Genomic DNA, 26,241 nt, shown 5'->3' with positions numbered 1-26,241 from the left:
CAATGGTTTCATCTTGAACCTGCAAAATGAGCCAAATATAAAAAGTAATAAGAAAAAATTTAAGACAATATAGGAATAAAAGAAATCATGTCATCGTACAGTGTAACAGTGAATATATTAATTCATAAAAATATACTTCAGCTCATTAGTTCTTTTACGTTTCTTTTGTGAAGGACTTCCTAACTCTATAATATCATCATCCATTTGTTCCACAATCTCATAGGAATCACGAGGTTGAGTCTTCCTCACTACTTGCCAACCTTTGTGGGAATTATCATTAGCATAAAACACTTGAGATGCTTGGTCCGCTAAAACAAATGGCTCATTTGTTTTCAAGAATCTATTGAGATTAACACTCACGAAATTATACTCATCTTTCTTAACTCCTTTTATTTCATCACACACATCAAACCAATTACAACGAAATAAAACCACTCCTCTATCCATGACGAATTGCAACTCAATCACATTTGTTAAAACTCCATACTAATCAAGGTTCTCACTATCTTTATCATTCTCACCCAATACAACGACACCACAATTTTGAGTCCTTAACTTTTTATCATAATCTTCTACATGAAATCTATATCCATTAACAATGTAACCATTAGAATGCGTCGAATATCGTGTAGGACCGCGTGAAAGTGAGAGCAGATCTTCCATGATACGACTACAATCTCCTTTATGCAATTGTGCAACCTATCATCAAGATTAGGATGATTACCTTATAATGAGTATTACAATATTAAAATATCAACTTTTATGTTTATGTATTACTCACCCTATCTTTAAACCATTCAATAAATTGTCGATTCCATTCTATATCAGACAGGTGGCGAGCATTTTCATGAGTTTGTGCAAACTCTCTACAAAATTGAAGTGAGCCATAAATTTCATATAAAAAATAAATAATCCTACGAAAATACTAATGAGAAGATATGAAATAACTCTCCATACTCGAGATATGGTAAAACTTCATCACAATTCTTCAATATGTATATTTGTGCTTGTTCTAATTCATTTTCTTCAAGCTCAAATGGAGTTTTAGCTCCCAGAGTTTTTTCGGGTTGACAGAATAGTGATAAACCTCCATTAGATTGCTTTAAACCCCATCATAATTTCTTTCAGGCTGATTAAATTTTGTGTCAATTCTATGTAGATACCTTGAACATAAGGTCATACATTCATTTTCAATGTAGCCCTCTGCAATACAACCTTCAGGACATGCCCTATTATCGATGAGTTTTTTTAGAAAATATAACTATCGTTCCACAGGATACATCAACCGATAATGAATCGGTCTAGCAATCTTAGCTTCAGTAGCTAAATGAATAGGTAAGTGAACCAATGACATCGAAAAATGAAGGAGGAAAGATCTTTTCTAACTTGCAAAGTGTAATGGGAATTTGAGCTTCAATATGTTCCAAGTTATCAATTCTCAACTCCTTTGATCCAAGAATACAAAAAAACAAAGATAACTCAATAAGAGGTTCACACACTTCTTGTGACAATATACCACGAAGTGCAAGAGGGAGTAGATGTTGCAGAGGAACATGACAATCATGACTTTTCAACCCAGATATCTTGTGATCTTTCAGGTTCACACATTGAGAAATATTAGATGAAAATCCATCAGGAACCTTTAGATTCTTTAGGAAAAGGCATAACTTGTGCTTATCTTCGGGAGACAATGTGTAGCATGCAGTTGCAACTTCAATTTTCTCCCCTTTTTGGATAGGGTGCAATTCTAGCCTAAAGTTCATTTCTTGCAAATCTAACCGAGTTTTAATTGTGTCCTTGGTCTTTCCTTTGACATTCATGATTGTCCCCATAATATTATCACATATATTTGTTTCAATATGCATTACATCCAAATTATTTCGCAACAAGAGACTCTTCCAATATGGAAGTTCAAAAAAGATACTTTTTTTGTTCCAATTATCCTTTCGATTTTCATGTGATATCTTCTTCCTTTTCTTCGGATCCTTTGATAATTGTAGCCCTTCAAGATCCTGCACTTGATTAAGTATCTCAATACCAGAACACATTTGTGGCGGGGGTCTTCTCTCCTCTGTACCATCAAATGACTTCTTCTCATTCCTCCATTTGTGATTATGAGGAAGGTAGCGTCGATGACCCATATAACACTGCTTCTTACCATTAGACAATCGAGTTGATGAAGTGTCTTTATTGCAATATGGACATGCCAATATTCCTTTTGTACTCCATCTAGATAAATTTTCATATGCTGGAAAGTCATTGATGGTCCACAACAAAGAAGCATGCAACTTAAAATTCGTTTTAGCTGACGCATCATAGGTCTCAATACCAACCTCCCACAATTCCTTCAATTCCTCTAATAAAGGCTGAAGATATGTATCAATTGCATCTCCTGGGCCATTTGGACCAGGAATAAGCATTGACAAAATAAAACTTTCTTGTTTCATGCACAACCAAGGTGGTAAATTATAAGGAATAAGAACCACATGCCAAATGCTATGTGAGGTTTTTGAATTTCGGAATGGCTGAAATCCATCACTAGCAAGTCCAAGTCGAACATTACGAGGCTCAACTGCAAATGAAGGATGAAGTTCATCAAATGACTTCCATGACATTGAATCAGCTGGGTGCCTCATTATTCCAACATCAACTCTTTTATCCTTATGCCATGTCATAAGAGTAGATGTCTTTGTAGACATAAACAACTTTTGAAGTCTAGGATTTAAAGGAAAATAGCGTAAGCTCTTTGGTGCTATCCTTTTTCCTTTTTCATTCCTTGTTTCCCCGCTATGTGTATCTATCTTCCATCTAGACGCCCCACAAACTTTGCAAGAATCGAGTTGGCTATCCTCCTTCCAGTATAACATGCAATCATTAGTACAAGCATCAATCTTGTTATAAGAAAGGCCGAGTTCTTTTGATTATCTTCTTTGCCTCATAATATGAGTTTGGAAAAGTAGCGCCATCAGGCAACAACTCCTCTTTCAACATTTTCAATAACATTGTAAATGAAGCATTACTCCAACGACCCATGCTTTTGATGTGAAGCAATTTAATCAAAGAGGAAAGCTTTGAAGCTTTGGAATTTTGATATAGTGGCTGCTCGAAATCCTTCAATAGGCTTTAAAATCTTTTTGCTTCAACATTTGGTTCCTCCTCAAGTAAATCATCACCATCAGCGTGTGTAGTTCCTCTATCAAGATTAGGATATAAATCTCTCAACAGTTCTTCTACTTCATCCTCACTCTCACATTCTTCTACTTCAACACCATCTCCAAATGGAAATTCAAATTCGGATTCAGATTCTTACAATGGCTCACCCAAACGTTCTCCATAGTGATACCAAAAAGTATAATTCTTAATTATTCCATATACTTGCAAATGTGTCTCAACCATATTTCGAGTTCCTAAAGTTGTATTGTAACATTTGACACATGGACATCGTATTTCATATTTTTCTCCTGTTCTTTCAAAAGCATAATCCAAATTTTTTTGCACGCCTATTAAATAGGTTTCATCGAGCCGATGGTCCACTAGTTGCATCCATTGCTTATTAGGAGCCATAACCTTGAATAGTACATAAAAAGCTAGATTAAAAAAGATAAAGGATAAGAAAAATACTAAGATCAATACAACTTGTTATAATTAGATGCACAAAACAGAAATGTGTGTTATGATTGATACACCACTAGTTAAAAGTTATACTATCTGTCTAAAGACATTATTCATGGTGTTTCATTTAACTCATCTTAAGATAAGATAAGATGGAGTATATAATTATCTGATAGGGAGGCTTATTGTACAACTCACTATCACCCGTGACTTTTTGGATTCCAAAAATGAATGAAATGCAATTTTTAACAAAAAATAATAATCATATTGCACTAAGAAACATAAAAGATGACTCATCTTAAAACATGTAATCTTCTATAGCTTTGTACTTATACAAAATAGTCGTTTGTTATTAAAAAAAATTCTTGTTTGTAGTCGCTTGTGATTAAAAAGTCTTGGCTCATAACTAACTTCTCATAAAGTTAAGAGTGACTTAGTCGCATCCTCAAACAAATACATAAAGAAAAAAACCAAGAAAACTAGTAATTGCAACTAGGGAAAAAGGACAAATATACCCCTGAACTATTGTAAATGGTATGCAGATACCCTCCGTTATACTTTTGGGACATTGGTGCCCCCTGACCGTCCAAAAACTAGAGCATATATACCCTTTATAATAACGGAAATACACGTGTCACAAATCCCTATCCACTGATCAGACATTTCTTAAATATCAGATCGACGGACTAAGATTGTGCCACGTGACCCTATATAGTCTTTCGTTAGAATGAAGGGCATATATACTCTCTAGTTTTGGGCGGCAGGGACACCAATGTCCCAAAAGTATGACAGAGGGTATCTACGTACCATTTACGATAGTTCGGGGGTATATTTGTCCTTTTTCCCTTGCAACTATATGCTACATTGGCTATAAGTCCAAACTCCAGAACACTACATTTTCCCTCACTATATATCGATTTATTAGGTATGCAGTTGCATAAATACAAGTATAGAATGGTACCTTGATGCCTAATATTAAGAAAAAATTTAGGCTCAGCTGGGCAGGACTTGATGATTCGGGTGAAAAACATTCAGATGATACTACTAAATGTACTATTTTTTGTAGGTGACTTGGCAGCTAATTTCACAGATTACATGTTTCAGAAGACATTCAGGGCCAACTATGCCTCAATCAATGGAGTTAAGGCTGTAATAGATAGAGAAATATGGCACATAATGGGGATGTCAATTTGTTAGATTTGTGGATGAAAGTGATCAGTTTAGCACTATGCCTTAAATGAATTGAAAGTTTTGCACCACTCGGCATAGACACATCAATTCTGCAGCTAACAAGAAGAATGTTGGAGGCCAAATGAAAGATTCATATCAAATTACTGGAACTCAAAATGAGGATGACCCCTAGTTATATGACTATTTTCATTGTAAACTAAAATCATCCCAAGAAATACAACACTATCAACTTCAAAGTCAGAAGTTTTTTCAACTGCAGCAGATGGGCAAACCAGTGTTGAGATTAATGTGCGTCAAGGTGAAAGAGAGTTTGTACAAGATAACAAGTCTATTGGAAGGTTCTGCTTGGATGGAATCCCTCCAGCTCCTAGCGGTGTTCCCCAGATTGAAGTGAAATTCGACATTGATGCCAATGGTATTCTTTCTGTCACGTCTACTGATAAGGGTACAAGAAAGAAGCAGGACATCGCTATAACTGGTGCTACCACTTTGCCCAAAGATGAGGTACACTCATTAGATCTATTATTTTCGTTACTGAATAGAGGAAATTCTTTTAATATTAGTGTTTTATCAACTGACAGCTACCATATTTCAAGTATATTAGTGTGATTAAATGCCTAACAAGATACAAATAGCATCCTTTGATCTTTCCTCGCACCTTGATATACAAGTAGACAGAAATAAGAGAACCAATTAGAAAAATCGAAAGAATGTTTTAAACAACTATTAGAATGCATCTTCTTGAAAGTTATCAAGCTTTCCAATTTTCAGACCCAAACAAAACTATCACTCATTCAATCTTCTATGTGCAGCACCACAGGAGGTCAGTTTGCATCGGTTCTATTGTGTTTTACATATTTCATCAGTTTCATACCCAAATGAAACTATCTTTTTTTCACTTATTCAGTTGTAACATTATGCAATTACTTGTCTCACTTGCCCTGTTAGTAGTTCACTTGTAATTCATAACAGATTTCTCAACTTGAACAGAACACTCTCTATATTATCTCTTAATATTGTTTTAGCTCATTGAGTTGTTAGTGCCACTTTTCAAGTTTAGTTCATTATTATTTCTCTTTAGGAACACATATTTCTTTAAGGACTGATCGATCCCCTTCACTTTTGGCATCATATCACACTACGAAACTAAATCTTTTTTAAGAAAACGATCAACATCTAGTCTTAGAGAACAAGAACTCAAACAAGACGAGTTACAACTCAAACAAAACAAACAGCAAAGCAACTGTACATAAAAAAATAAATCAACTCATAGAAGTGGAGGCATACGTGAGATCCGAGTGAATAGAAGACATATATTGAGTGGAGATCACTGCTAGGAAGACCTCTACTTTCTCTGTTATGAGAAAACAGAGATGAAACACTGATCAATGAGACCTGGGTTGCATTTGCTGCTAGGCAGACCTGTGCTTTCTCTGTTTTAAGAAAACACAGATTTTTAGTTGAGAGCTACGTACACTAAGATCGTTGTAAGGGAAGCTGGTTGTTAGCTAGGGAAGATCGCTGCTATAGGGTTCTTTTTTATTTCATTGAGAAACAAACTTAAGCTTCTTTTCTTTGTTTTCTTTTCCTTTTAGAATTTTAATGAATTGATGATTTTTTAGGCGGCTAATTTTTTGGTGAAAATATGTTCCCGCCTTCCAATATATTTCTTAAGACCCAATTAGTTTTAATTTGGGATGAGTTACTACTTTTTCTAGAGACCAGATTTAGAACCTTCAGAATAACATATAAAATTAAAGACCGAAATAAAATCTCACCCCGATATATGTACTTTCTGAGATGGGATTATTAACTCGTCCCTAAATATTGGTCTTAAATAAAGCTGTTTCTTGTAGTGCATGGTGTGAGATATGTGGAAGTGGTGATCATCCTGCATATAGTTGTAGATCGAACCCATATTTGGTTAACTTTGTAGGTAATGCACAGCGATGAGGGAGTCACTAATGGGAGTTCATATAATTCGAGTTGGCGGAACCACCCTAATTTTGCTTGGGCTGGAAATCAAAATCAGGCACAGGACTAGAATCAATATAGACCTCAAGGTAATATGCAAGGTTACCAACAACAGGATTAGTGAGCTAATAAAAACAACCAACACGGAAACATGAGCACTGAGGAGATGCTAAAGAAAATCATGGTTGATCTGGCTAAAGCAAATGCAAACATGGAGAAAATAGTTGTGGATTTTATAAATAACCATCTGCAACTCAAAATCTAGAGAAGCAGTCTAGGCAATTTTCTAGTGCTAAAAAGACACGTCCTCAAGGAGGCTTGCCTGGTAATATTGATGTCACACCCCGAAGCTACCCCAAGGACGTGGACATGGGACCTAATATCACGAGTTACCCCAATCTAACCCTGTTGGCATATCATAAGCATACTAAAGTAAACTGAAGTAAAGAAATACTGTGTGGAAGAATAAGACATGAGGTAACAGAAAATGATGGGGAATACCCATTCCAAATCTGAAATAAATAATCTGAGAAGAGTTTAATAACAACTGAAGATGAAACTCAAAACTAAAGCTGAAACTATATATGTATGAAATAAGCCTCTAACTTACTAGAAGTGCTGGGACATGCCCCAGCTAAATCCAGCAAAATTGAAACTAAAGACTAAAAGTAGAAGAAATATGTCTGACGTCCTCGAGAAATGAGGACTCACCATTGATGCTGCTGAATTGGACATCGGGAACCGATCTATGCATGATTTGGAAGCTGAGGACCTGAACCTACATTACGAGAAGATGTAGCGCAGAGTATGCGTCAGTACTTGAAAGGTACTGAGCATGCATGATAGAGTAAAACTGAACAATAAACATAGCTAAACCAAAGCATAAATCTGAGCAATGATAAGAGATAAGCATGATATTATACTAGAAATACTGAACATGAAATGACTGAATGCAATGACCAAGTTTATAGCATGATGAGACTGAAATAGAACTGTAACTGATAACATGATCAATGCAATATAATTTAACTGTAATGGAGCTACTAATAACTGATATAAAATGACATGAGATAAATGTGGAGTTCAATGTATACGCTCCATCGAGAGGACCCAATATACCTTCCAGAGGTATAGAGGCATGAATGGCGTGATTCCTAAGTATAATGCCCACAGAGAGGACTTACCTATGGGGCTCTTATTTCTGGGACTGTAAGGGTGACTGACCCTAGTCCACTTGGTATTAAGCTACTCCCAATTAGAATGTACGTAGGTAACATTATGACTCAAATGTTGAAGTACTGGATAGCTCAATTATTGACATGCAAACTCTGAGAATGCAACAATTATGACTGATAATGTGACATTCGTAAACTGAAGCATATATATATCTAAATAATCTGACCTAGCATGTACAATTCATGGACTAAACGAATATATACAACTAGCGTTCTGAATATCATACAAGAAACTAAGCAACAATATGATAAATCTAATTTGGATCATTCTAATAGCTAAAACCCAACGATTTCTAACATTCGAGAAACCCTAGGTCTAGATAATATTAAGGGAATCAAGATTCTTACTGAAAACTAAGGACCTAATGGGTGAAAGGAACCCACTAGTTAAATCCCACATACTTGGTGATGAATGTCACAGAGAAATCTTTCGATTTCTAGGCTGGAATTGATGAAAATCTGCTGCGTTTTAGAACTAGGGCTGGTCGACTTCTTCTCCTCTATTTTTCTCTAAGTGTGATAGACTTTCGGTGAATGAAAAGACTAGGGTAGGTTCTAATTAGTTTACTAGGCTAAAATTGACTAAAACTACGTAGTTTAGGGGTTAAACGATGTATTTTAGGGGGTCCAACACATAAGGAAAAGACCAAATGACCCCTGACTTAAAAAGCTATTGGGGGTCATCGATGGACCGGACCGATGAACCATGGGTGGACCGACGGTCTGTTCTGGTCAACCGTCGATGGGGTTCTGGAAGTTGATTTCTGACGGTCCGTAGGTCTGGATTTAGAGAAATTTTTTGGAGAGTTCTGAGATTGAAGCTGGGGGTTGACCCATGGCCCTGGAGCATGGACCGTGGTTTTACCTAAGGTCCGTAGGTCTACCCTTAGCCTAATTTTCTTGATGATTTCTGGGAAGGGCTGTAGGTGGTGAACCATGGATCACCAGGATGGACCGTGGGTCACCCTATGGTCCATGGGTGTGCAACCACCTGTAACTTCTGAAAAGTTTGCATTTTGGTTTTCTAGGATACAGGGTGTTACAACTGATCCTAATCCGAGGCAAATAAATGTGGTTGGTACTTGTAGTGGGTTCCAATTTGAGGAATTGGCTCTAAAGAAGAGAAACAATGAAACTCCAGTGGGGGAAAAGAAGACCAATAAGAGTGGACAAGGTACACATGAGGAAATACTGCTACCAATAGTGAAACCACCTCCGCCATTTCCTCAAAAGTTTAAAAATAAAAGTGAGGATGAATGCTTTGGTATGTTTCTTTCTCTTCTCAAACAATTTCACAATATTCTATCTTTTGTTGATGTTTTGCAGGGAATACCAAGGTATGCCAACATATGTGAAGGAGATTTTAGCAAACAAGAGGAGGTTAAGGGAGTATGAAACTGTGGCACTCACTGAAGAGTGCAGCTCTAGGATTCAAAATAAGCTTCCCACTAAACTGAAAGATCCAGGTAGTTTTACAGTTTAGACCACGATAGGGTAAAACATTCTTCCCCGTGTGTTGTGTGATATAGGGGAGAGTATTAATCTGATGCCTACATCTCTGTATAATAAATCAGGGTTGGGTAATCCTAAGCCTACCACCATTATCTTATGGTTGGCAGATCGTTTGGTAGCTAGGTCAAAGGGTGTTGTTGAAGATGTATTGGTCCAAGTGGGATCACTGATACTTTTAGTGGATTTTGTTGTTCTGAATTTTAAACAAGATCCCGAGGTGCCTTTCTTTTCTGGAAGACCCTTATTTGCCACTAGGCATGGTATAATAGATGTAGCAGCTGGTCAACCTACTATGAGGGCTCACGACAAAGTTGAAGTGTTTGATGTGTATAAAGCGTTGAAGTTTCCAGTTGTGTATGAAGAGTTGTTGGCCATAACAATGATAGATCTTGCAACAGAAGCTCATTACATCGCATCCAGAGATCCACTGTAGTGAGTGTTGATGGGACACAATATTTATGGTGATGCTGAAGCATATGAAATGGTGATGTTTCTGGAGGTGTCTAGTTTGGGTATTTCAAAAGATAACTGGGAGCCTTTGAATAGGGTGTTGGGGCCTCCACCCAAACCTTCAATTGAAGAAGCACCCAAGCTTGAACTGAAGACATTACCATCCCACCTAAGATATGCACTTTTGGGAGATGATAAGAACTTGCCTGTGATTCTGTCTGCAGATTTGTCTGAATTACAGGTTGATGCTGCATTGACAATATTGAAAAGGAGAAATCCTGCCCTAGGCTGGCAGATGTCTTGCATTCATGGGATCAGTCTGGTATTGTGCATGCACAAGATATACATGGAGGAAGGCCACAAACCTAGTGGACAACAATAGTGTTGATTGAACCTGACCATGAAATATATGGTAAGGAAGGAAGTTATCAAGTGGTTAGATGCAGGGATAGTGTACCCTATATCAGATAGCAAGTGGGTAAGTCATGTGCAATGTGTTCCCAAGAAAGGGGATATGATTGTGGTGACTATTGATAAGAATGAATTGATCCCCACAAGGACAGTTATTGCGTGGCGTATTTGCATGGATTATCCAAGATGAACAAGCCCACCAGAAAATATCATTCCTCGGTTTCCTTGATTGATCAGATGTTAGATAGGCTGGCAGGGTAGGAGTATTATTGCTTTCTAGATGGTTTCTTGGGGTATAATCAGATTGTGATTTCACCAGAGGATCGAGAAGATGACCTTCACTTTTCCATATGGCACGTATGCTTTTAAGTGTATGCCATTTGGACATTGTAATAGACCAGCCACATTTCATAGATGTATGATAACAATCTTTCATGATATGGTGGAGGATTTTGAGGATCTGTTCATGGATGAATTCTCAGTATTCGGTGAGTTTTTGACCTATGTTTGCGTAATCTTGACAGGGTTCTTGTTCGATGTAAGGAAGAAATATTGTATTAAATTGGGAAATGTTTCATTTCCTAATTCGAGAAGGCATTGTCCTGGGTCATAAGATCTCAAGAAGTGGGTTGGAAGTTAATGGAGCCAAGGTGGAGGTAATTGAAATGTCGCCACCTCCTATTACAGTGAAAGGAGTCAGAAGTTTTCTTGGGCATGCTGGATTCTATAGGAGGTTCATCAAGGATTTCTCCAAGACTGCTAGACCTATGTGTGGTCTATTGGAGAAGGAGATGAAATTTTTGTTTGATGAAAGTTATGTGAAGGCCTTTGAGTTGTTGAAGAAAATTTTATTGAAGCTCCGATCTTAATTGCTCCTAATTGGGAGCTACCTTTTGTGCTTATGTGCGATTTTAGTGATATAGCAGTTGGTGCAGTGCTAGGCTAGAGAAAGGAGAAGGAGAAGAAAGAGAAGAACAAGAAGGAGAAGGAGAAGAAGAAGGATGAGAAGTAGAAGGAGAAGAAGAAGGAGGAGAAGTAGAAGAAGAAGGATGAGAAGTAGAAGGAGAAGAAGGAGGAGGAGAAGTAGAAGAAGAAGAAGAAGGAGAATGAGAAGGAGAAGAAGAAGAAGAGAAAGAGGAAGAAGAAGAAAAAGAAGAAGCGGAAGAAGAAGAGGAAGATGAAGAGGAAGAGGAAGAGGAAGAGGAAGAACAAGACGAGGAAGAAGAAGAAGACAAGGAAGAAGAAGAAGAAGAAGAAGAAGAAGAATAAAATATAAGACGAGGAGGAAGAGGAAAAAGAAGAGTTAAAGGAAGAAGCATGAGAAGCAAGAGAAGGTGGAAGAGGAGAAGAAGAAGCATGAGAAGAAGGAGAAAAAGAAGCAGGACAAACAGTAGAAGGAGAAAGAGAAGGAGAATAATAATAATAATAATAATAATAAGGAGAAGGAGAAGGAGAAGACAGACAACAACAACAACAACAAGAAGGAGAAAAATTAGAAGAAGAGGAAGGAGAAGAAGGAGAAGGAGAATAAGAAGGTAGAGGATAAGGAGGAGAAGAAGAAGGAGGAGAAGAAGAAGAAGCAGGAGAAGAAGAAGAGGATGAGGAGGATGAGAAGGAGGAGGAGTATGAGCAGGAGGAGGAGGAAGAGGAAGAGGAAAAATAAGAACAAAAAGAAGAAGAGGAAGAAGAGGAAGAGGAAGAGGAAGAGGGATCATCAGGAAAAAAAAAAGAGGAAGTAGAGGAAAAATAATAATAATAATAATAATAATAAGAAGAAGAAGAAGAAGAAGAAGAAGAAAGATAAGAAGAACAAGAACAAGAAGAGGAAGAAGATGATGATGATGAAGAAGAAGAGGAAGAGGAAGAGGAAGAGGAAGAGGAAGAGGAAGAGGAAGATGAAGAGGAAGAAGAAGAGGATGATGAGGAGGAAAAATAAGAGGAAGTATAAGAGGAAGCAAAATAAGAAGAAGAAGAAGAAGAGGAAGAGGAAGAAGAAGAAGAGGAATAAGAATAAGAGAAAGAAGAGGAGGAGGAAGAAGAAGAACACGAAGAAGAAGAAGAAGAAAAAGAAGAGGAATAAGAATAAGATAAAGAAGAGGAGGAGGAAGAAGAAGAATATGAAGAAGAATAAGAATGATTATCTATTGTTGTATTAATGACTCAGGTTGTTGCTCTTTATATTACATTATCATGTTGCATGAAGTTGTTAACTGATTGTCTTGGTGATAGCCCCAGAGGCCATGAATTGTCTAACTAATCACTCTAGCTTGTTTTTTTTTATAGGATTGACATAACTTTTAAATGATGCCAAATGGGGGAGATAAGAGTTGTGCAGTGTGTATAACCCATTGACTAACCTATTTTATTCTAGTATTTCATGTTTCTGTGTCTACAAGTAAAGTTGTTTCAATGCAAAAATATAAGAGATTTGCCATCATCAAAGAGGGGGAATTTATTGATATTTATGTATTTTTGATGATTGACAAAGAAAGATGAGACACGTTAGTCAACATGGTTCAAAGGTACATTGTCACGGGCAGTTGAATTCTGGAAAACTTTCAAAAGAAGTGCAGAAACCAAGAAATGTATAATGTTAATTTCGTGATAAAACACCAGAAAACAAACAAGTGGTGAATTGAAGATAAAGAATCCATGAATTTGATTGAAGGAGTCTAAAGAGGCAAGGAGTTTGAATTGAAGAAGGAATTTCACTTAAAGTAGAACTATTTAAGTGAGTGTTGAATTGAAGAGTTTGAGTTCGACTATAACACAAAAGAATCAATGAATTTGTTTTGAAGAAAGAGTCTAAAGAAGCAAAGAGCTTGAATTGAATAAGGAGTCTTAGTTGAAGTAGAACTGTAAGTCTAGAGAGTTCAAGTCAATGAGGATTTCGAAGTGAATAATAACTCTATGAAGAATTTTTCTTAAATAGAGGTGAAGTCGTCTAGAAAAATCATGCACTTATAGAGCTAAAAGGGCAATTGGAAAATTGACTTCACAAGTGCTACCAACAGGCTGAAGGAACACATTGAAGAACCAAGTCCTATTACAGAGTTTATGTATTATGAGGTTTTCATTGAGTCGTAGTGTTAATTTATCTTTAGTTCAATATGTTATAAACTAAATTAGGAGTGTTTTCTTCAAGTTGGGATAACTCGAAGACTTGGGAACACATACCTTGGGAGGTTTGTGTTGAATTTTGGAATTATCATTGGTAATTCCTTAGGTTACATAGGCTTGCAATCTGTTTTATATTGAGCCTTAGTGATATAGTGAAGTTGGAGTTAAATCTTGTAGGAGTAAATGTAATATCCCGCCTAAGAAAGAGCTAATTTTAGAAAGCGCTAAATTGGAAATAACTAAATTGAGAATTTTGCAAGTTATGATTAAGTTGTGAGTTTTAGGTGAACTTCAAACTACCATAACTTTTAGTACAAAATGAGTTAGGTGGCCCATAAAATATCAAATGAAAGGTCTTGGAATCGTCTTTCCAATGCCATCGAGTTTGCTAAATTTTGAATTCGGACGAGGGAGATATGCTCGTTTGAAGTTAGCCTATCCAGTTAAGGAAAGTTACCTGAATTAATGAGGGGTATTTTGGTATTTTCCTTACTCGATCAGCTTATAACGTTTTTAGTGTTATTTTAGGGGTCAAAACTGATTTGGGTCAGTTTTCACAATCCTAATTTACGGTTAGGGTTTTAGAGAGAGTTCAAGAAGAGAAAAGAGGAGAAAAGAAAGAACGATCGAGGTTTCTTGGGAATCGAGGATTTGTTTCACCAAATTGAGGTCTGTAAGGCTATCATTGTATTGGACTAGTTCATCCTCACACCCTACATCTACTTTCAAATCAGTAATAGAGTAATCTAGGATTCTATCCCTAGATTTGAGTATTCTTGAGATAAGTTGATTTTGAGTTTTAAACCGAGTTTTGAGGAAGTAAAGATAAGTTTTGAGAAAGAGCTTCTAAAACATGATTAGTATGACAGTCGAGTATGCCATCAATGTTTATGCAGGATGACTTCCCGAGTCATCAATGATCATATCACAATATGATTTTGATATATTTTTTAGAAAGAGTTTCTAAATATGAATTGAGTAAGAGTATAAGGGAACTAAGTATTCCCAAAGGTATCAGTTTTTACATTGATAAAGGATTTGATTTCTAAATGAGTTATGAGTTCAAAAATATGTCAAGAGCAGTTACCTCTTTTAAGAGGATAGTTTGAGCAATCATCTCAAACCAGAGGAAGAGTATGTTTTTTTAAACATTGAGCATGAGTATATATTATTGGGAGTAGTATTGAGCAACGATATGGGGATGAGTTCAGACAATTCACAATCCTCATAAACCATGTATGCCAACATGGGTACAAGATCATACTTTTTAGATGAATCCTAAGTGCCTTCGCACAGAGCTTAGTGGATCCACTTAGTTAAGGAGTTCTACACCCCGACAAGGTATAGGATAGTTCTGGTAGCGTGGGCGAGACGTTGTTTCATCACATAGCTCATAGTGATGGTTGTCGGTTAGAGAATCTCCCAAATAGAGTTATTTTGTACTTTTACATACAAACTGAGTTATTATTGTATTTTGAATACATTGAGTTGTTATCTACTATTTTAAATGCTTTATATAAACTGCATCTTTATTGTTGTTTTATACTGCTTTGAGTTGAGTACCCATGAGTTGAGGTTGAGTTGAGTAGGGACGAGGTGAGTATTTTTCCTTCTTTCCAAGTTCAAGCTGTTATGTTATGTTCAGTATTCCCCTTGCATGCTCTTACATTCCGTGTACTGATGTCATTAGGCCTGCATCATTTCATGATGCAAATATAGGAGATCAGGGTCATCAATAGGAGATTCGTTGATACCAAATACAGTTCCAGAGTTGTTTGGTGAGCCTCCTTGCTTTCGGAGGATTCCGTATTTAATTATGTTATTTCAGTTTTGTTAGGATGATCGGGGGTCTTGTCCCGACACCCCTCATAGTATTAGAGGCTTCATAGATAGACAATAGTAGTTCATGAGTCTTTTTCATTTCCATTGTTGATTTTGAGACTCGAGTTGCCTTCGTTTGGCGAGTTGAATGTTCTTCTACATTTCTGAGTTTATTATTTTAAGACATTGAGTTTAAAGGTTTACTTTTAAAGTTCTTTTATTATTGAGTAAGTCTTTCGCTGAGTGTTGATCCAGGACAAGGGTTCTCTTGGGGCCAACAATGGTTCTCGAGTGCCGACCACGTCTAGGGTGTAGGCTCGGGGCATGACAGTAAAGGTCATAAATTTATTACACCTTTTTGAGTCAGGTGTTTTCCATGTAAAATGCTGTGATTTTACTTACTGTTCTTACTGCTTTATAGGAACACATTAGGAAAATTGTTTCACACTTAGGTGGATAGTTAAAGTTAGTAAATTACTAGGTCGTGCAGACTATCATAAAATCACTTTCACAAACACTCAATCACTTTTCACATCAAAACATTACCATATAAGAGAGAAATGAGATGATGTTTGCATATGATGCATATGTCTCATAGTTAAGAAAAAATGTATATACTCAATTCCATAATGTAGATAGCTAGGACCCATGGGGGACTCGCAAAGTCGATATATTGTATCGGACAATACTACACCAGGAAATGCCCTTTTTGATTAACATACTGTATCGATAACCCATTACCAAGATTTATCCTTTTCTTTCCTCAATATCAATGTCTAGTACATGAAATATAAATGCCAATTAAAACATGACAATCCATGTATTGGATTGAAATCCTCAGTACAAATAATCAAAAGCAACCTAGTATAATCAACTAGGCAAGAAGGACAATGAAAGAATAATCAACTAATCATTTCATATGCTATCTTTAAAATATCAACCGCTTTCGTATATATCAGTGACAACACAAGCATTTTTACCAATGCTAAAACTACAAATCAAGTTTACGTAGTCATATAACACAACAAATCACGAATGAAGTATCCATTACCAATAACATGATACTGGTACATGCATAAATGTTTGTCATCTCATTTATACAGAACACCCATTGCCCATTTACACAGTCAATCAATACACTAACACTTTGTAAAGAGTCAAAGAAAGTTCCAATTTGCCTTAAACGAAGCCTGAAAACTCAATTTATGGCCTTGCCCTTCCATAGAGCTTACGAACAGTCTCAATCTGGTCAAATACATAATCTGGATGATAAAACGAGTTTGTAGACACTCATATTGCTATACTTTTACCCCGGACCAAACAAGTTAACCCCGGGCTCCAAAGGGAAAAACAATGATTTTCACTAATATTTTCATTACCCATACATTAGGAACTCAAATCTTAAATTTCATCAAAACTGAGTTCAAATTGACCTCAAAATCATCAAAATACGATTTCTTAATTTCGACTATAACTTTTAATCTTCATGTTCTTACACATTTCTGAACGATGAAATAATGAACAAATAAGAAACTTTATACCAAGATCGGTTTACCCATTATATAAGTACCTCAAATGTGAAATTTCATTTTTTTAAAAATGAATGTTTATCACCTCCAAATCAAAGTAATACAATTTCTAGATGTTGAGCAAAATTCCTCAATTTTCTCCGATAAAAATCACTTAGTTTTTAGCTCTAGAACTTCACATATGCTCAAAATACCAAGCAAACATGGATTGAAATTTTATACAATGTTCAGGCATGAATTTTGTTTATAAAAATTGTAATTTTCTGTCATTAAAAGTAGAAAAATCTGGTATCCAAAAGGTCTGCACCAACACCTTTTTGCAACCAACAATTTTATCTTCACCAAAAAGACCGTAATATCCTTATACAACCCTAGAAATGCACTGATTTCTTTTAACTATGAGTCCTAAATAATTATATGGATCTCCTCAACTCAATTTCGTGGTTGGATTCCCAAGGAGATGAAGTCTCAAAATAAATTTCCGATATCTATACTTAAGAAAGGATCTTCCAGTCATCATATAAGCTTGTTGGCACTTTCAGATCATGAATCTGAACTAGTTTAATCAACTATTTGACAGAGGTCAACTCTTCATTAAATTTAACAAGAATGCAACTCAATCGTCCAAAACTCATTCGGAACCTCCAAGACACAAGCTAAATATACAAATCAATTATAAAACATGTTCGGACCTGTTGGAATCATCAAATCGTTGATACGAGGCCGTCTTGACCGTGGTCAAATTTAAAATAGACATAAGACCAACAATTGTTTACTTTAGTAAATGTTGGGCATCTTTAACTCAAAGTATCCATAAAATGAGCGACGTTAAGATATGAATCGGAGATGCATGTGTTTCAATACCTAATTAGCCAAAGATTAAAATGACCAAATTTGACAAAGATCTAAGTACCGCATTAATCAAAGGCATTTGACATGCTTGTTAATTTGAAATGGGAGTGCACTTAAGGGTTTGAGAAAGAAACTAAACAAAGATCAAATGATCTTTCTTGCTAAACCAACTAACAGAACAAAAATTGATTTAGGTTACAAACGAGAACTTCAAATCTGCCTCTGTTAGTTTCTCCAATTCCTCAGAAGTACCACCGACAATCTTGCAAAAAACATCAGTATTTGGCAATCAACACACCAGAGAGAGAAGGGAGGAGTGTTAGAGTAAAGGAGGAAAATCGAAAGGCAAGTGTAAAACATAATAGGTGAATAATAATATTTGTATGTTTAAACCACATTTGAGTGGAGAAGCATTTAAGTGTTTATAGTTGCAACATATAAAAAAACTATATGAGTGAAAACCCTAAAAATAACTATATGAGTGAAAACCCTAAACAACCTATTTGAGCTCGTCATGTATGATCATGTTCCCCTTTTTATGAAAAAAAGAAGAAGAATATAAAACAACTTATGACCTACTTCAAACCCTATCCCAACTGACTTAATTTTTAGTTGTTTCTCTTAGTTTTTCATGAAATCTGAGAAAAAAACATATTAAAATTACTCAAATTTTCAAGCCATCAAATTATTTTCTCTCAACACACATGCAACTAGCACAATGAACTTGGAGAAACTTTCCCTTCAAAAAGTAATTGCTTCTTCTCTTGCAACTCTAAGATCATCTCCTCGATTGTATTCTGAATCACAAATCTCACAATCCTAGAAATGATAAATAACAATAAGCTACCTTCATTGGTATAGTTGGTTGAAGAAATACAAGCACACACCTGATTGGCTTATACTGCTCTATTCGATGGATTCTATCTTGGGCTTGCCTCTCCACAGCAGCATTCCACCAAGGATCTATCAAAAAAACCTAGAAAGGTGAAAGATGAGAGTGAAACATTGAGGAAAGTAGTCTAGGTCATTCAACGAATTATTATAAGATCAAAATGTATCTATTCTTTAGGTGCACAGAGATGAAGTTAAAACATCCCAAACAAAATAAATAGTTTTAACCTGAAGAGATGAAGGAATCCAACATAGATTCAAGCCCCTTTGTATTTGACAAGAAATGAAGAATATTCATTGACAAAGAGAGGAAACGAAAACCTTACTTGTGATGCCACTGTATGATTCAGGGCAAGACCTCCGGCTTTCAAGCTCATAAGAAATATAATGCAATCTGGATCGTTGATAAATCTTGTAATTGCAGAATCTCTTGCTTTGATAGTCATGGATCCATCTAATTGAACACAACTGATGCCCGACTACCAAATACACACAAGAAATGTTTTTTGTTGTGGCTACTGATGGAAACAATAGGGGTAGATGTGAAGGGGATAAAGAAGACACGTCTTACCTTCTGTAGAGAATAGTGTATCAGATCGAAAAATGATGTGAATTGGCTGAAGACTATTGCCTTTGCGGAACCATCTCTTTCAATCATGAACCTTATTTCATCTCTCTTGATCCAATAAAAAAAGCAATGAGAATTCTATTATAAAGGATATAAATAAGACTGAGACCACATGAACAACGATTTATTATTCCTCAATTAGTTTCCACTCAAATAAGTAGGGGTGGTATTTGACGCAACATTTTCAAATGGTCAGCAAAACTTTATTTAGACCTCATGAATCCCCCATTTTTCACACAACCAAACTTAACAAGAAATTAAAGACTAAAGCCATCATCCTGAACTTTTGCATGTGTAAAGATCATCTGGTAAGTTAAATGGTATGAGATCCTTAGGGATTATATCTAATTCCTACAAATGATGCAGTATTGCAACCTCTTGTACTCTTTGTGAGAGGAAAATAAACTCATAAAGCAAACTATAAAGGCAAGATAAGATATAGTTATTAATTGAAAAGTAGTTGTATACCAAAACTTCTACTTTTGTGCTTGTCTGAAAATTATCAAGACAAATTCTATTCAGTATACTCGAGGACCTAAATCCTTTGATAGTTGCTTTAGTTTTCTAGTCGTTTGCCGTGAAATCCACTGTAATTGATTTAGAACACGAAGGGCATGAAAGTTGTCCCACAACTGTAGAAAAATCTATCAGACATGACTTGAAAAAGACATGTGTGCAAGAAGTAACCTGCAACAATCAAAACATGTGCACATTTTTATAGGAGAGTCGGTTTAAGTTTCAAATGACAGAATAATAGTAAGGAATTCATAGAATATTTCGTAGGTTGTCAATAGATGAGGTACAAGAATTTAAATCATCAAGTCCACAAGTTTAATGGAAGTCCTTTTAGTGTTATAAGGCATTCCTAAAAGCATTTCTAGTAAAAAAAATTGAGGTCTTTCGTATGGTGTTGGAAAAGAATTTTTAGAAGACATCGTAGATGTAAATGTTGAAAAAATATGGCCAAATTAAGATTTGAAATATCCATAATATAATATACGATATATTAATGTAGTGTGAGTAGGAAATCCATCAAATTCAATTTTAGTGAAGTATCAAGTTTCATGATTGAGCTTATTCCTTTATTTTATACTTTCTATTTATATTTTTAGGGAAGTGGGAGAGTATGCAACTCACAACTGGATCTTCTACTGGATCGTGACATAATCCACATGGTTGTTCAACATAGCCAACATTAGTTGTTCTTCCACTTTTAGCCAAAGCAGTACTTGAGCATTCCACAAGGTAAGGATGATCAACTGCCTGTGGTCAGATCAAAGATAAAATCAATCAAATATAAGAAAAAGTTTTCTAGTTATTACTTTTGAGGTAGAATCATACGATCATAGAAAGTCAAATTTCTTGCTTTAGTAAAAGAAGTCTGAACTATTTATTTCTTTAAGGGCCTAAAATTATAAAGGAAGGTCAAGAGATGCAACAGGAGAGCAAAGGCATGCTAAAAACAACAAATAATCAGATGCAACTAGACACTAATAAAGTCAATTCTCGTTCTTGTTCTTACGTGGCACTTCTTCATTCATGGAATTAAAAATATGAAATATAAAATAGGCACTGCCATTTTGGCATCCAAATATTGCATCCACTTTTACGCCAACTTATATTTAATATGATATTGTTATGTAAATACATCTACAAAAAAAAATATGGATGGGAACTAAGTCCACCTCCAAATCAGATGAATGTGGATACATAGTAGAAAAGGATCACTGTTGGACTCCTTGGTAGGGTGTTCTCATGGGTGGAATTTATACTTCTTTGAATAGAAAGAATAACAATGAATATTATAACAACAACAATAGTAACATATCAAGTGTAATCCCACAAGTATATATATTAATACAAGTAAAAAAAAATTAAATAGTACAGAAAAAAATGAAGGAAAAGAAGATTAATCAAATTGAAAGAAGTGCATTTTAGTACAAAATCGATCAAGGAAAGGAAAAATCAAGGTAAAACATTACCAAAGGAAAAATATAAGCGATGAAGGAAAACTTAAAATGAAAAAGGTTATAGAAAAATGGCTCAAGGAAGGATATATAAGGAAAAAGTAAGCCAAGAAATTACTGAAGAAATTATTATCTCTGAGTTCTGCAATATTGAAAGATTTAACCCCTTAACAAAATTAAATATTTCATTTCAATGGTTTAGTGATTTTACCACAATTGTAGAAGTATTAAAATATTTCTTCTTAAGGAAAAAAAATACATTAGATTCGATCCATATTTTGAAGTTTAATAATGAACCTATAACCAAGAATTTTATTCACGACGAAAACCAATACAAGCAGGTACCAATACATTATTAAGAACAATTAAGTTTGGAAGCATGATATCCATACCTGTCGCATGCGTGTGAGTAGATTAAAAATGTTAGCATAGTTATTCATCAACGTACCAGCTTGAATGTATCTATACCAAAATACACCAGGAAGAAACAATATAGTGATGAGAAAAAGAACAATACACCGCTTATTTGACTCTCATTATTTACTTTTTCGCAAGGTGAAATAGCCAATGTTGATTATTTTCCACGAAAAACCGTGTAAAATGGTCATTTTATAGGATTTCCAAGATAGGAACATCTGAATGTTTTTAGGATGACTTAACACATGGCAATTAGATGAAACATATACCATGCAAAAGCATTTAATCCAAAGACCAGACAAAAATAATACACAAGAAAAAGACCATGAGTTGTCCCATTAAAATAAATTCAATAAGAACATCACCATGTGTAGCGAATGGAGAGCAAAGCAAAGGCAAAGATGACTTTGAAACAAACAAGGGTCTAGTTGTGTAAGTATTGACAAAATTATATTACATACGTATTAAATTGTGCCCGGCTTTCATCCCACATTGATGTGTAGTAGTCTTCTTCTTTAACATCGAAAGAATCTTTGCGCAAGGTAACCTGAATGAGAAAGTAAGTAACAGGCTAAAGAGGAGAAAGAATAATTAATAACTCTAGCACTATGTTAATGTGAAAAAAAACTTACGATCGTTGGAGGAATTCCAAGATCAGTAGCCCTTCCCTTTTTAGTACGTCTTAGTATGATGGATTTTAAAATTTTGTGTTTCAACAAAATCATCGCATCTCTACCAAACCCATGATTCCCTTGAAATTGTATGGGTGAGGCAATATACTAGAACATAAGATGTATCAACGTCTCCGTGTCAGCAACAATATTGTTTATGACAAGTAACAAAAGGCATCAAAATAAGTATATCAATTAGGTAACTTACTCTATTCCACCAGCAAAAGTGCCGGAATAGATTTGTGGTGGCAATGTGGACACTCGAATGAGCTAAAATAAATACAAACACAAAAGGGAACAAATATGAGATTTCAAAAAGGTGAAAAATAAAAAGATACTCCAGGAAGAAAGATTTCAACTGTCATTGAAACAGTAACAACAAAATCTCTGGTGAAAAATGAACAAATATGACAGAGTAAAAATAAAACAAATCCTCAGCTATATGTTTCTCTATCCAACCAAGTTAGGTGAAAAGATAAAAAAGAAACTTTTAAGTCTACCTATTGTCGAGAGCTCTGCAATCACAATCTTTGCAGAAGTAGTACGAGTAAGGAATAATTTGCAAGAAACAGACCTGTCCAAAAGTAAGGATGTATTTAGTTCAGAGAATGAAGATGTGAATTATGTTGGCCACAAAAGAACATTAATCACAAGAAACGTACAAGTGAGTACAAATCTCCTACACAGTTCTGGAGGGGAGTACCACTTAAGGCCCACTTATAAGAAGATTCTAGTGCAAGAATAGCTCTTGTAGTGTTGCTGCATATATCTTTCACACAATGGGCCTGTGCAACAATAGTTTAATCTGTTAGAAAACTCTGGATGAAGGGTTTGTCAGACAAAACCTACAAATGTGAACTTTGAACAAACTTCTCAATCAAAAAAAGCAAATATAAAATGGCCTTACCTCTTACTACCTTGTGATGGCAGAGTGGTTGGTCATGTGTACACAACCTTACCCCTACCTTGTGAAGGTAGAGAGGTTCTTTTAGGTAGACCTTCAGCTTAAGTAAAACATATCAAGCAAAACCAAATATATGGGTCAAGTTGTGCAATGATTACCTCATCCAAAATAATACGATTCCATTTCATAGCATGCAAAATCATGATATTTTTCCTGTACTCAGTCTCCACTGTTGAGTAGGTAGTAATAACAAAATCATATTCCGCGAACCTGCAAATATTTTTCTCCCTGTTGGCACCATGATATACAAGAATTGTGTTGCTTCCTTTTGTGGTGAAGCGGTCAATCTCATTGACCCACTGAATCACTGCGACAACTGGACATATAACAAGGGTTCCTTTCACTGCTGGGAGAATATAAGGGGTAGGTGAGAGCAAACCAGAATCTGAAATTGCTTGCCCTATTTCACGTGTAGCAAGCACAAGAGCTATGGCTTGAACATTCTTCACCATCCCCATATCATCAACATGATTACCGCCTCTAGCTATAGATTTTTCTAATTGCTTTAATGCCCAAGCCAACCACTCTTTCTGGTACCTCAGCAAGAGCATGATCAAATCAGATAGCTGCTCAATAGTTTCAGTCATAAACTCATTCTGACTGTTGAAGTCCAGATAAAGTGTATGGTTTTCTGCCATCCACCTATCGTTCTCTTCTTTCCATTTGTGCCACATCAATACAAGGTTACCACCATTTCCTACATCATTCATTACACAATCTTCTTCTACCTGATCTTCATTCGCCCTTTGTTCTATATGATCTCCTTCCTTTTGTTATATTGGGCCAAACTACTTCCGCAGTTAAATCAATATCAACAACTCCACTAGTTTGGGCTTCATTGAACAAATTATCTGCTTTATTTGCAAAGATGATTAAAACAAAAATCACATAATTAACCGTGTGCATTAACTATTCAATGCACGTCCATATTTGCTTGCATGAACTTTTGTCTTAGGTTAGCCAATAAGTATCATCCATCGGCAAAAATAAAGTCCCAACATGCTATAAAAATGTCATTGTAGTTGCAACAATTAAAATAAAATAAAATTGAAGGCATATTAATATTTGCATGAAAAATAAATGTTATATGCAATACCTTCGTCGTTGCTCCCAATGTAAATTATAATTTGAGGATATAACAATAACGTCATCCTCATCAGAGCTCCTAAATTAGGGACTTTGTTCTCCTAATTTCACAATCCACATATAAGTACAACCACATCATTTAAATTTATATACAACATATAGTGGATATAGATATGTATGACATATGTCATCTCAAAGAAATGCTTCATCACACACACAAAAAAATTGAAAAGGACATTTTTACACCAAATTGGCCCACTTGTTTCTATGGATGGAACAAACTCGCAATATTCCTATTAGGAAATATTATTTTCTCCGATAATACTCGCAAACCTTATTTAATGATCTTCCTGTTTTTTCCTTTCTATTTATAAAAGTTTTCTTTTTATTTCTTAAGCATAGTAATGTGGGCATTTGACGAAATACCTTGTTTACCCCGGATGAGAGGACGTGTTTTCCTTGATACAAGAATAAGTTTTAAAGTTTTATATTTTCTCTATACTAGTATTTTATCGTTCTCTTTCTTTGTTGTTTACTTTCTTTATGCTTGATGAGTAAATTCAACCATCAATCCATTTGGATTGATCTTATATTGGTGTTCGATTAATCTTAAACCTAGCTAATGAGAGGGAAGAGTGTATATGGTCATATAAGGTTCTCCCATGCATCTCTTAAAGGGCTAATGTGGGACTCTTATCATTAATAATATCAGTTCAATCAATCAACCCATTTACTCCTTAATAAAAACAAATAGTAAGTTCTCAAACATTTTCTATTATTATTGTGGTGTTGCACACGCCTTGACTATCTCTCGATACCTGTTATCTCCAATCAATACAAGTACCAGGAAACTCTATCATGAGATTTGGGAATAATTCACTTAGTCTAATTTCATTTAATATTTGAACCAAGGATTTCATTCCTTTGACTGCTAAATCATCCCACTATGGGTTGGATAAATGAACTTCTGGCAGGGAAGTCATTTTCATGATTCTTTAATAGTTTCTTTTTCTAGAAAAAAACATTTTTTGACTGAAAAAATGATAAATTCCACCATAAAAAAACACCCTAAAAATTCCATTTTACTCACACAATGTAAGATTGCAAATAGAAACACAAGGAAAATAAAAAGGATTAGTAAAAGAAGGATTTTTCGAGCGAACCTTCGGCTGAAGATGAGGAAGGATGAGAATGGATACTCATTTTCTACTAAAATAATTACTAGTGGAGATTTGCAGAAAAAATATACAACAATTGTGATGAGAGAGAGAGAGTGAGTGAGAGAGATTCCCAGTGTGTTGAGAGACGCTGAGTAGGATTGTGCAGCAGGAAACCAACTTATATATCCAGAATCAATAATGATAAAGGGTGTGATGAAAATATTTTATCTTTAACACACTTACCTTATATTGGATTTTAGTAATCAAAAGTTGACCAAATATTAAGTTGAGAGTGCTTAAGACTTAAACAAGCACTTACCTTATAAAATGTTTGTTTTAAGAAAAAAATTAATCTACTTACAAGTTTTGTAATATTAGATAACAAGACTATCATACTATTGGCATATCAATATGCTTTTAAAGTTATGACTAACATGCTTCAAATTGATATTTTTTATGTTATTCTTGTTACATATGAATTGAAAAAATGTTTTTAGAACTAAAATGAAAAATTATTTGCAATATTGAAATGCAACGGGCCTGTCGGAATTTGAAATATATAGTTGACACTAATTAATTAGAATAATCATCATACTTATTCTATAAGTGGGAAGTTTCATAATTGGAAGTTAGATTATGATTATATCCTTCCAAATTTAATGCAACATCTCGCCTTAGAAAGAGCTAAATATAGAATGAACTAATTTGGAAAGAGCCCATTTGAGTTTTGTTCAAGTTAAGCTTAAGTTG

The 26,241-nt window shown here is 35.2% G+C and overlaps 1 protein-coding gene and 1 pseudogene across 1 annotated transcript; both read right to left on the bottom strand.

Moving 5' to 3' along the window:
• Positions 1 to 486: 486 nt before the first annotated feature.
• Positions 487 to 2,636, bottom strand: LOC107061758 (uncharacterized). Its single transcript, XM_015311562.1, has 3 exons — positions 1,387 to 2,636; positions 782 to 866; positions 487 to 699 (listed from the first exon to the last, which is right to left on the bottom strand). The coding sequence occupies exons 1-3, from the start codon at positions 2,634 to 2,636 to the stop codon at positions 487 to 489; spliced, it is 1,548 nt and encodes a 515-aa protein (XP_015167048.1).
• Positions 2,637 to 17,897: 15,261 nt separating this feature from the next.
• Positions 17,898 to 23,955, bottom strand: LOC102589905 (ATP-dependent helicase rhp16-like; annotated as a pseudogene).
• Between the last annotated feature and the right edge of the window lie 2,286 nt (positions 23,956 to 26,241).

The sequence above is a fragment of the Solanum tuberosum genome, unplaced genomic scaffold (assembly GCF_000226075.1).
Source record: "Solanum tuberosum cultivar DM 1-3 516 R44 unplaced genomic scaffold, SolTub_3.0 scf00165, whole genome shotgun sequence".
NCBI classification, from domain to species: Eukaryota; Viridiplantae; Streptophyta; class Magnoliopsida; order Solanales; family Solanaceae; genus Solanum; species Solanum tuberosum.
The sequence above is the reverse complement of the archived record's forward strand: the minus strand, read 5'-3'. Positions and strand labels throughout refer to the sequence as shown.

Excerpts from the sequence above, each read along its gene's own strand:
- LOC107061758 (XM_015311562.1), bottom strand. The coding sequence starts at position 2,636 with ATGAGGCACCCAGCTGATTCAATGTCATGGAAGTCATTTGATGAACTT. Across the intron at positions 867-1,386 it reads ATTCCCATTACACTTTGCAA|AGAGTTTGCACAAACTCATG; the intron begins GTTAGAAAAGAT and ends TCAATTTTGTAG. Across the intron at positions 700-781 it reads TTGAATGGTTTAAAGATAGG|GTTGCACAATTGCATAAAGG; the intron begins GTGAGTAATACA and ends TCTTGATGATAG.